Consider the following 12,050-nt stretch of genomic DNA (forward strand, 5'->3'; position numbering starts at 1 on the left):
AAGTCTGGTAACACATGCAAAGCTTTCCTTTGCTCTGTTTTACACATACCTGTGGACTTTAAAATAAACAATGCTACATTTTTATTGCTGAATAATTAAACACAGCACAAAAAAAAAAAGGCTACATCTTCAGACTGGAGCGTTTCAGGTCTACATGATCAATATTAAGTGTTTCACAGAGAGGCCTAACAACAGCTAGCTAACTACTAATTATTGTCTGCAAGTAGATACCTAAAACTAAAAAAAGTGGTTAACATTTAACCTATGCTGTTAATCCACTTTGCACCACAATGATTATGTTTCTCGGGAGGTATTACAGAACTGCAACTACATAATTGGTTAGTGTTATTAGCTTATTAAAGTTAGAACTAGTAGGACATTAATCTCATGGTCTCCAGTGGGGGTTATAAAATGCACATTATCCAATTACTTCTAATAAAGCAGCTGAGCTTATAATGAACACTACTTGGGCTGGAATTCACCACACACCTCTCAGAAAAGTTGCTCACACTTGAGCTCAACACTAGATTTAACTGGTTCCCCATACTCCTTAATAAATACGTACTACAGTGTGCGGGTTTTTCACTATCAAGAGCAACGCTAAGTTAGAGAAGCAAAATACTTGTGCAGTTTTCCAGCTGATCTCTCTGTACATGTAATGGATTTTCCTGACAAAGCTGGGAGCAAAGTGACTAAAAGTCTTTTCCATTTCAGTTGCTGAATTCCAGCATTCTGTGTATCCTATTGAGATGCAGCATCTCCCACATCACTGCTGCTAGCTCCCATCACCCAGGAATGAGATTGAAGGACCTCAGCTAGCTCCACCAGCCGGCCAAGGAGAAAAGGAGGTATAACTGCAGGAGCTGTTGTTATCTTATTCAGATATCTTTCTTTTTGCTTCTTATATCAAGCACCAAATAAACTGAACTCCATCAAGAATACAACTTCTATCTGAAAACACTGCATCCATAACGAATAGAGGGCAAGACTCTGAACGACTCCTGTGAGTCAAACTACCCTGAAAAAAATATGGTAGCACTAAAGCTGATGAATGCAATCAATTTATTTCATATGACAGAGCAAGCAAGGACATGGGTAGAATCAGAGACCTATGGACCCTGTTATGAATGAAGCTCAAAGGGGCATTAGGACTCTCACAGACCCTGGAGCAACTAAATCAAGGTTATGCCACAAGAGAGATCTCCTGTGTTAGCAAAAAAGCTAGAGAGTTGCTGACATGCAATCTGAAATTTCACTCAGAGTCAGCAAAAAAGAAAAAAAAAAAAAAACAGAAAAAAAACCCCTCTGAATAAGAGGAAGAGAAAAAAAAAAATATCAAAGAACAGAAAACCACTCTGGACTGGCGGGTCTGGCACCTGCTTCAGAGAAATCCCTAAGGGATAATTACCGCACCCTGTACAATTAGAGTAGAAGACTGATATAAAGGTATTTAAGTTTGTATTTTCTTATTTTATGCTTTTCTTCTGCAATACTTTCCAGCTTCTTCATTAAGAACACATCCTTTTTCATTACTACAATTAAAAACCAAACCATTTATTTTTGAAGTTTTCCTTCCACAGAAATCTGACATGCAGGAAGAGCTTGTTTTCTTTCCTTAAAGATTAACACAAACAAAGCAATGCTGCAGGCAAATTCTCTGAAACAGATGGGAATCCCAACACGTTGTTTTCCACCAAGCCGCAAGTATCAAATGCTACAAGAAGAGGAGACAACTCTGAAAAAAACAGATGGTAGGGAAGGACTATGACAATAGACAGAATGCATAAACCATAATGCAGAGGGTTATGGTTTTTTTTAAGCTACGAGCACACATTTGGAAACTTCAGAACAAACTATGATTAGATGAAGAACTATTTAAATAAATCTTTTTTTTTTTCCCCTCGTGCATATTTAACAAGCTTGGAAATTATTTTATAGCATTGATGCACATCTGCAACTTGTGTGTCTTGGGTATGTGCATAAGAGGAGAGGGAAGTTGCAGATCACATCAGGAAAAGCAGCTCACAGAATACATAAAAAAGGCATGGATCTCTATGGGAGAAAGCAGTGAACAAGACGACGAGGCAAGCAACAGTGACAGAACAGAAAGTTGGGGCTTCATGGGCTAAAAATGGGGGAAAATCAAAACCAGACAAAGATTAAAGCTCAGCACCCAAATTAAAATCTAAGAAAGTATGAATTATCATAACTTTGGAGCATGTGTAATATAGTGCCTGAAATTTATCTTCAGGACAGATTTTTTTTCACCTGTAAACTCAGAAACCAGTAAATCAATAACAAACTGTAACCATGACTATTCATTCTGTAGTCACCATACTCAGAAGATGAGGCTGCTTAAAAACTCTTTAAATATCTCCAAAATAATGCTCTGCAATACTTATACTTTACATAGATATACCAACAGTGCTGATTTCACAACTCTGAACAAAAAAGATTTCCACCAGATAAACATTTACATATTTCTGACTCACCAGTTCCTGATCTAAGGCACTAGGTACAGATCTGCTTCTTATGCTCAGAGCATCCTCATTTCCTTCAGAGAAAGATTCACTCAAATCTATCTCAGATCGGCTACGATCTGGAAAATAAAAACAATTAAAGTGTTCTCTATAATTTGTACAAAAGTATTCCCTTTCATCTTCCACACTTTAATAAGTGTTGTCTCAAATTAAATTGTTTTTTAAGAAAAAAACCATCAAACCAATATTTTAGGTATCTGTCACAAAATTATGACAACTGAACATCAATATATTAAATGGAAAAATACACTTTCTGATGCTGTTCAGCCTTCTGGCCAATATTATTTCCCCTGTAGTGTTTATCCTATAAGACTGGAATATTGCAAAACTTGCAGTCCAAGTGTTCGCAGTGATTGTCACATCTCCCAGAACCACCAAACTCTCCTCAGTGTCTGCTTCGGAATTAAGCAACGAGGGATACAGATGGACATAGGAAGTACTCCTGCCATTAGTGGCATTCCCTGTGCAGAAAGAGGGAGGACGTAAAGAAGTCTCGAGACCCACACCAGTTTATTTCAGACCTATGGGTCTCCCACTCTATCGGTATAAGACATGTTCAATGTCTTGGAGACAGATTTTCTTAGTCCTCCCCATAGAAATCTTTTGTGTGATTGTTCAATGTATCAAGAAAGAACGAGGGGGGAGATAATACTTTTAGATCCCACAGGCAGGAATCTGGAAAGTTTTTAACTGTTCCTCTTCTACCTGGGCTGTAGCTGATGTGACAGGAATGGTCACTCTCCAGAGCTTAATGTCCTCTGAGATCTTCTAATGAGGAGATAATGAAGAGTTTGAAGCCTGTTCCCAGGTAGCCTGCAAATTTGCTCAACATTGCTCTGCTTTGGTAACAGGAGGCCAGTTCTTTTCTAGTGGGAAACCTCTATTTTGTAAGGTAGCAGTTACAGGAGAATTTTCACTTCATAAAGAAGTAACACCTCTGCCTGCAGTTGTTGCACTGTATAATATTCTCAAAGAAGCTCTGATGCTTTCAAGTTGAAAAATCTAAGGTGAAGAACGTTACCTCCTTTGATTAGCTCCGTGGGACGTGCCACTAGGTTTCTGCTTTGGACTAAATTCAGCTGAAACAAAGTGAGCCCTGCTGTGTTTTGGAGTGAAACCTTTAAATCTGAACCCACTCTGTTAGCCCTGTAAGAAGCCAACTGAGTGCCTGGGAGAACCAGAAGAGTGCAGGGTGCTCCTGCCTCCTATTTCAGATAGGAAAAGGAGGATCTCCACCCACGGTTGCAAAGTGGCTCTGACAGCACCTTCCTGTGCAAGCCTCATTTACCTAACAGCCTCCAATGAAAAGAGGTAAATTACAGAAGAATCAACTGGTTCGGTGCATCACATATAAAAATGAAGTGATATGAAGTCCATAAGGGACTTGTTCTCTGACAGCGCAATGTTTCCTAAATTTGCTTCTGGGCAAAGCAGGTGTGAAATGTAATGGCAGCAGCACAGCAGTATTCTATACAGTTGACCACAGAGAATGATTTAGCAATGTGCAATTATGAATGAAATCTTGTAACAGTTGCAAGAGCATGTGATTTACCTAATGCTAACATTGTGCCAACACTACTGGGGTTAAGATTACAATTTTTTCAAATGTAAAACTTGTGAAGTGGTATAAATTTGGTTAGTAAAAGGGAAGAATTTTCAGCATGAATATGAACAAATTTATGAAATGTACATCTGATCTTTCAATGCACTTTAAGAACAAAAGGAGCAGAGTCACAAGCATAGGGATGATCCCCTGCTGATAAAGGCTGGCAGAAAGAAGGAAAAGAATACTTGCCTGATGACAAAGATACCCTAGAAACTGCAATGGAAGGTGTTCCAGATGCTTTCCTACAGTGCTTCTTTACTAAATCTTCAGGTACGCTTTCACTTGTTGGAATAATTATGCCATTTTCTAAGCCAGTGTCCTGCCCAATAAGAAAAAATGTACATCCCATAAACACAAAAAGTGAGCTTATTCACAGTCTACAGAAGTGTCATTTCTATTAGCTCCCAGAACTCCAAAGCTCCTTTAGCATCCAGTCTATTACTGAATATATTGAGATCACAATGTAATCTGCTTCACTTAGCACAGATTATACATAAAATTTGCACAAGGATGTGATTCATGCATACATTCTGAATTTGCAACTGAAGAATTGGAGCAATGTGTCAGGAGTAAGAGGAGGGAAGTGAAGCACTTATATCTATTAAAAGTTCACTTAGCCTGGAAATTAAAAAAAAAAAGAAATAAAAGATAAACCCTATTGTTTTTATACCCGCATAATAATTTCAGTCACGGTAAAATCAAATGGACTTGAACTAATTAAATTATGCCAGTATAACCCCATAAAAACAAACAAAAAACAAATATGCTTGATATCATTATGGCTTTTTGCCTTCCGCTACAGGAATAGCTAATGACATAACTCCATCTAAATTAAACAGATTGGCCTTTTTCAACCAAATCTAATGTGCTTGAAATCAAGTCAGTCTGTGTGCCAACAAGAATGTAAATAAGACAATTATTAATTTATTTACAGCTCCTAAAACTGCCCTTCATATATACTAACTTATTTTTTATCAGGAAAGACAATGTATGAGACCAAGTATTTGGAAGTTAGAAAAAAATTGACGTGTTCAGTAGGGCTCTGATCTCAAATGCTCACCTACATTTTTCAAAAAATGAATGGTAAAAGGCATTACCTCTGACTATAAATTTCACTTTCCTTGTACACGTAAGTCATGGTAACTTAGAATAACTTGTAAGTACAATCCTGATTTCTTAAGAGGGGTGACTGAAACAAATTCAGGATGGGCGTCTCGGTGCATAGCCAGCAGGAGCTGTTTGACAAACCGGCAGGCTGCCTGGGAACGAGAGTGTGTCTGCTTCTGGCTGAATGAGCCACATCCTTCTCCTTCTTACAAAACAGCCAAGGTGGCTAGCTCAGCTGTGGCCACCTACATCCCAAGAGGCCTAACAGCAGTGTAAGAGGAATCCCACTTTTCATTTTGCTAAAGCGTCTAGCACACATTTTGCCTTATGCCATAATTTATAGAGAGCCCTGGGTCACAATCCAGAAAAACCTGAAATCAGTATGGCCTGATCTTCTGCAAGTGCTAAGCTTGCAAAGTTTCCCTTAGAAGTCAGCCATGCTGGAAAGTCACATCCTTAGTTCATAGCACTTACTAAAGCCCCTGAAGAGCCAAAAATGCATACTCTTATCCCTTGATCCCTTGTGCTTCCCAGTTCAGAATCTGTAATTCATTATGTAATGCTGGATGTTAACAGCAATTTTTAGACAAAAGAAAAAAGTCTACCAAACCAAAAACCACATCACTGACAGAGCGTGACAAATTTTGTTCTAGTAGAGATCTTCACTGGTCCCAGCAGAATTAAGGAAGAAACAAAATCACCCCTGTCAAGCTTGTCCTTTCTGGGCTACAAATTGTTCTAGCAGGGTAGATGCCAGAGAGCTCATCTTGCTTAGTGTCAGCTGTATTTGGTGTCAGGTCTACATCACTATACTTACCCTGCTATAATCTGCAGTCATGCTGCGTGTGCTGAGTGTCGGAGACCTCGGGAGGGAAGGTATGGAAACTTTGCCTTTGTTCCCAGGACCCACGGCCCCTTTCAGATGGCCTGCAGTGGCCTCTGCATCACTGCTGTTCAGCGAAAGCGTGCTCCCTCTGGGATGGAGAGAAAAGCGTTAAAGCATTATTGCTTCGAGCAAACTAAGGCAACTCATTTAGCAAACCATTGCAAGAAAATAGCCATAGTAACAGTTTAATAGAATAACATCGCCACGGATGAACTGTGTAATCCCACTGCAAGGAAACGGTCACCTGGAAGGAAAAACACAGGCAAAGTTGAATTACAATTACTTTATACATGCAAGTAATACAAATATTTTCAGGACTTCTACCAGAACTGCTAATAGCCCAAACAGGCAGCTCTTGTCCAGGCTGCAGAAGCTGCATTCGTCCATGCTCATTTCGCACTGCATTCATATCCCAACAGTGGGTGCAACAACTCATGTAATGCTTCCTACCAGGCTGCTCCTTGGTTTAAAGAAAAACTACGGTGACATGACAGTTCTGGCCACTTCTGCAGCCAATGTTAATGCCAGCACTAGCTCCAGAAAGTTTTAAATCCTTGGCTATCTGCTCTCCATCCTCTCCAGAAAAACAACTTGCTCACTGTCCTATTTATATTGTAATAATGACTCTTGACCCAAACTGGTCAATTCCTCCAACCAGCCTGGAAAGCTAGGAAAGATGAACAAGTCTTTTTGCCAGGTTTTATGTTAGTAAAAGTGACAAAATAGCATCTGTGATCAGCATACCACAACCCAACTGCTGTCTAATACCACAACAGGGAGAAATTTTTCCATGGGACATTTTCTATTAGAAAATATTGATTAGTCTATGTGAACAATGAGAGTCAGAAAGGGTAAGCTGTTGCACTTTTTTGACCTTTTGAAATAACTAAAATTAATTCAAAATGTATTTCAACACATTTCCAATTACAGTTTTCTTTTCATTTGAAATTTGATTTATAGTATAAATACAAGTTCTTGGCTGATCTACTCTTATTTCTCCACAAACATCAGCTCAAACTTTTTAATTTTTCTTCACAATTCAGAAAAATCTCAAAAAGTCTTGCAGGACAGTAACAGTTCTGCATACATTCCTACTTAGTACTTAAAAAAAAAAAAAATTACTAGTAAACAGGCATTGAGTAAGAACTGCACCCTTTTCCATAGGGAAAATAGTGTCAGAGGACAACAGTAGTGCAAATTTGCTGGAGAAAATTTTTTGAACTTACAGTATATTTTCAGCCAAAAGAGGCTTGCTTAATAAATATTTTAGATTTTTAGGCATCTTCATTGTACTGGACAACAGCTGAGTTTCACTTTCACTTAGTTTAGGCTGTCATATCACGTTTAGAGTAAGTACAGTAAAAACCTTCCGTACCACAATTTTTATGAGAACTACTTTTGAACTGAGAAAAAACCACTCTGGAACACAACAGCTCCTGTTTCACCGCTGTTAAGCGGTGAGCATAGGCTCTGCATCCACATTGGTGGAGTTACTGAAACAAGGAATAAAAAAAAAAATCCCAGACACCAGGACTGTCTACAAATGTTGTGCAGCCATGTTTTTGCCTTTTACTGAGCATATGGTAACCCTTTTAACAATTGCTATCTGATTTTGTATATTGACAACAGTAGATACTGCATAATAAACACACTCTCATGCATGTGCACTTCATATATGTGCATTGCTACATCTTAATTTGATGACCTAGAGATCAACAAATCCTACTAAATGCACTTTGGTTGAAATTTAGTTATATCTGTTTACATAAAGATGCATCTTTGGTGCTGCAAAGTCAGGAAAAAAATCAAGGTCACTGGCTGCCATCTGTATTTTATCAAAGCTGATGGACTTAGATGCCCACACCTTAATTTCCAAACCTGCCAGTGTATGGAAAGCAGACAAAATGTTGAAAACCTGAGTTTGATTGCATGTCACATCACTTTTGATGGATTGTTGTGACTTTCCACTACAAAAATTGTTACAGATTTCTTTTCCTCACTGTGTAAACTAATGTGAATCCAGGGAAGCATTCAGAAGTAATAGTGGGCTGGGATAAAAGATTTGAGAATGGATTGAGTCCTGAGGAGAAGGACTTGGGGGTGTTGGTTGATGAGATACTCAACATGAGCCGGCAACGTGCTCTTGCAGCCCAGAAGGGCAACCACATCCTGGGCTGCATCAAGAGAAGCGTGACCAGCAGGTCCAGAGAAGTGATTCTGCTCCTCTACTCTGCTCTGGTGAGACTCAACCTGGAGTACTGTGTCCAGCTCTGGAGCCCCCAACATAAGAAGGACATGGACCTATTGGAAAGAGCCCAGAGGAGGGCCACAAAGATGATCAGAGGGCTGGAGCACCTCTCCTATGAGGACAGGCTGAGAGAGTTGGGGTTATTCAGCCTGGAGAAGAGAAGGCTCCAGGGAGACCTTATAGCAGCCTTCCAGGGCCTACAGGAAAGCTGGAGAGGGACTTATGACAAGGGCATGTAGTGCTAGTACAAGGTGTAATGGCTTTAAAGTAAAAGAAGGTAGATTTAGATTAGATACAACGAAGAAATTCTTCATTGTGAGGGTGGTGAGACACTGGAGCAGGTTGCCCAGAGAAGTTGTGGATGCCTTATTCTGGAAGTGTTCAAGGCCAGGTTGGATGGGGCTTTGAGTGACCTGGTCTAGTAGAAAGTGTTTGTGCCAAGGGCAGGTGGGTTGGAACTAGATGGTCTTTAAGGTCCCTTCCAACCCAAATAGTTCTGTGATTTTATGATTCTATGTTACAAGGGGTTCTGCAGGAGTCATCAGTCAGATTGAGCACTTGCACATCAAACCTGCTAAAGAGACCTCTCCTGTACTTTACCCTTATATCAGTCTGCTATTAGAGAGAGGTTAAACACATTTCATGTGCATACTAAGTAGAAAACAAAAGAAAAAACTTGTTCTAAGGTGACTATGCCATGTAGTAGATAAGAGCTCAGTATGATGGGGTAGTGTGCCTGTATAGATGAGCCTGAAATTCCTATATTATTTCTCCTGGAAGTATCCTGATGCAGCCTCCCAGTTCATTCAGCTGCAAAAGCAATAAACATTTTTGCTGGAGTAGAAATAAACCAGTTGAAGACATGAACTCACGACCTGGGACTCCCTGTTCCCAGCTCAGTACGTATTCTCTTAAACAGAAATGTTTAGAAAGAATAAAAATTATCTCTCAGTTTTCCTGCTGGTAGGTGAAATACTACCAATTTTGACAATGCTGCTAAAAACATTAGGGCAATTACAAAAATCGGATATATGCAGGAAAACCTAGGACAGCTACAGTGTCACACTGTGTTGTTATATTCTTTTAATTTGAAACTCAAAACAGTTATGGAGGGCAGCCTGGGAAGCTTTGCTGTTATTTCTAATAATTACTACTCAGTTCTGTAAGTTAGCAATAGATGAACTAAAGCAAGCATTTTCAGACATCTAATTAAGTATTTAACCATGCACATACAAGACAGGAGTTTTCATCCCTCTACTAAGAAACATAAACTGCTCCTCAATCCTTCCACACACGAGTATTTAGAAAGTGCCATATCTTCCACAGACATTAAAATAATTCAGCCCCCTTAGAAAAAGCATACCCTGGCAACACAGCTGGCTTACTATATATTTGGACACAGGGCACTGATCTGGCCAGGTGAGGATGAGATGATGGGTAGAGAAGAAGTTGCCATAATGGCTCAATATCCCTAATTTAATAAATCCCGCACCCTGGCTCCAGCGAAAGCTAGTAATTGATGCTTTATGTGAAAGTCAAGCAAGGGGGTCAAACATAAAGGCTATTTTTATTGACTGCTTCACTCTATCCTTCAGAGCCTATGAAGCTCTGAATTCTACCATCCCAAACAAAATTATTTTGCGTTATTTATGGTTGACTGCAAGGTAACTTTTTGGCAGTATGGCACATCCTAACAGCTACACAGATCTCTCACAAGCATCCCTTTGTCCTTATTCTGGTAAACTCTTAGAGACAGTTACTTAATATTGCACAGCCTTAGTGTTAAGCAGCACAGACACCAGATTGCTGAGTTCTTGTCCCTTAGATCCTTCACTCATCTCTACTCTATTCAATGAAAAGCAAATCAAATCCAGAAAAACAGCAAAAATACTACTTCTGGTCTTATAAAAGCCAAGTATTAATCTGATTAGATACAGAAGGCCTAATTAGCATAGTGAAAAAACCTGAGTGAACTGTGCCTACATTAAAGAAGAAAACTAGTTTTAAAATTGACTTGTCTAGTAAGTCCTGCAGTATCTGGGGGCAGGGGAGGGGGGCAGGGAATGGAGAAATCAAATTATCAGCTTTCAAGAAGGTTGTCACCATCAACTTTAGGCATGTTGCAGAACATCCAGTGATTGGGCTTTTGAGTTGCAGGTAACAAAGGGAAGGAAGTTCTCGCTTAAAGAAAAAGTTTAATTCACCCATAGATGAGCCTTTATGATGTTCTTTTTACCTCATATCTTGTGTTCCTCGTACGCCTATTTAGGGTCTCTCAGAAACACTGTTTTAGAACTAGAAACTTCTATTGGATCTTACAGTAAATTATTATTATTTTTCAATTCAGATTACAAGATTTCTAGGTGTGTGCACCTCAGCAAAGAATGTGAATCTACATCCAGTATAGATTATCCAACTGAACAAGAAAAAAATTGAGCTATTTTTTTGCTTCATTTTGGAGGTGGGACATGAGAGGAATGTTGCATCTGGCATTTTATAATGCTAACAGAGATCTCTTAAGCCCCGAAGAATGAAAAATGGAATTCTATTAGAAAAAACTGAGACAATAATCATGGAAAGAGAAGGGCAAACAGAACCTTTGAAGAAGAAAATATAAATCATAATCAATTAACATGTCATTACCAAAGAAAAACTTTGGAACAAAGGGCCTTGATTCTGTAACATGAACACAGCTTATCAATTAGAAGCCAGAAAACAAAAAAAACCCCCAATGTATTATGGCAATCACCAGCCAAACACAAGGAGAGAAAAGGAAGATGGATGGAGATAATTTTTAGGTTTTTTCCTAGGTCAATCCTGGCATGTGCTGTATCAAATTTCTGCTGCTCACCTCTCAGAGCAAGGCGTTGACTTGCCACTGCGCAGACTTTGGGTTTCAGCTTCTGAGCCTATGTTCCTTTCACCTTCGTCTTTTGTATTTCTAATTTCTCCTTTGGTAACTGCCCTAATTACCTTCCTGATGAAAACAAGGGATAAAAGATTTCAAAAGTTGTAAAGTTTTTCCCAGAAAATGGTAGTCTGATTGAAATACTGTAACACACGCATTCTATTAATTTAATCTGTCTGACCTACGGACAACTTGGGATATAAGAGTCAACAGAGCACCAAATCTGGTTACCAAACTGATTCCTATGAATAAAAAAAAAAAGGCATCATATCTGCTATAAACTTTTTTTTTAAGACACAAAACATTAAAACACCTCTCCTACTCAACATGGCCACTACAATCTTTGAACCAGAAGTGTCTTTTGTGAAAATTCCTCTCTCTCAATTTTATTTTATTTTTACAATTTACACATAGCAAAGTATTTTTGACTAAATATGTGTATTTTCCCCTAGTAAATTACACTACATCGATTTTTATTTAAAGCTTTCTTTGCAATGTCTACAATTACATGCATCAATGCCCCAAACATATATTTCCAAATACACAACATCGTCCCCTACCCCCCCAACATGTGGTCTACAAAGACAAAAATGAAAGAAATAAAGTTTTGAAAAGTAATAGTATTCTTCTTAGACTTACAAACAACAATAGACTGTTAAGTTATCCCATTACACTAAGTGCCAGTAGGAGTTGGCCCCAAAATGGCTTTGCTAAAATAAATCCACTCATGCAATATATGAATGTGGAACCTGAGG

At 38.8% G+C, this 12,050-nt stretch overlaps 1 protein-coding gene across 2 annotated transcripts in view; it reads right to left on the reverse strand.

The window, feature by feature from the left end:
• Window positions 1-12,050, reverse strand: part of SYTL5 (synaptotagmin like 5) — a 57,597-nt gene that overhangs the window by 19,531 nt on the left and 26,016 nt on the right. For both annotated transcript variants that reach the window (XM_086740166.1, XM_086740165.1), the window contains exons 5-8: window positions 11,239-11,364; window positions 6,071-6,227; window positions 4,336-4,465; window positions 2,493-2,599 (exon numbers count right to left, since the gene is read on the reverse strand). In XM_086740166.1, the coding sequence (XP_086596292.1) occupies window positions 2,493-2,599; window positions 4,336-4,465; window positions 6,071-6,227; window positions 11,239-11,364 (520 nt within the window). The remainder of the gene's footprint in view (window positions 1-2,492; window positions 2,600-4,335; window positions 4,466-6,070; window positions 6,228-11,238; window positions 11,365-12,050) is intronic.

The sequence above is a fragment of the Chlamydotis macqueenii genome, chromosome 1 (assembly GCF_036417535.1).
Source record: "Chlamydotis macqueenii isolate bChlMac1 chromosome 1, bChlMac1.mat, whole genome shotgun sequence".
NCBI lineage: Eukaryota > Metazoa > Chordata > Aves > Otidiformes > Otididae > Chlamydotis > Chlamydotis macqueenii.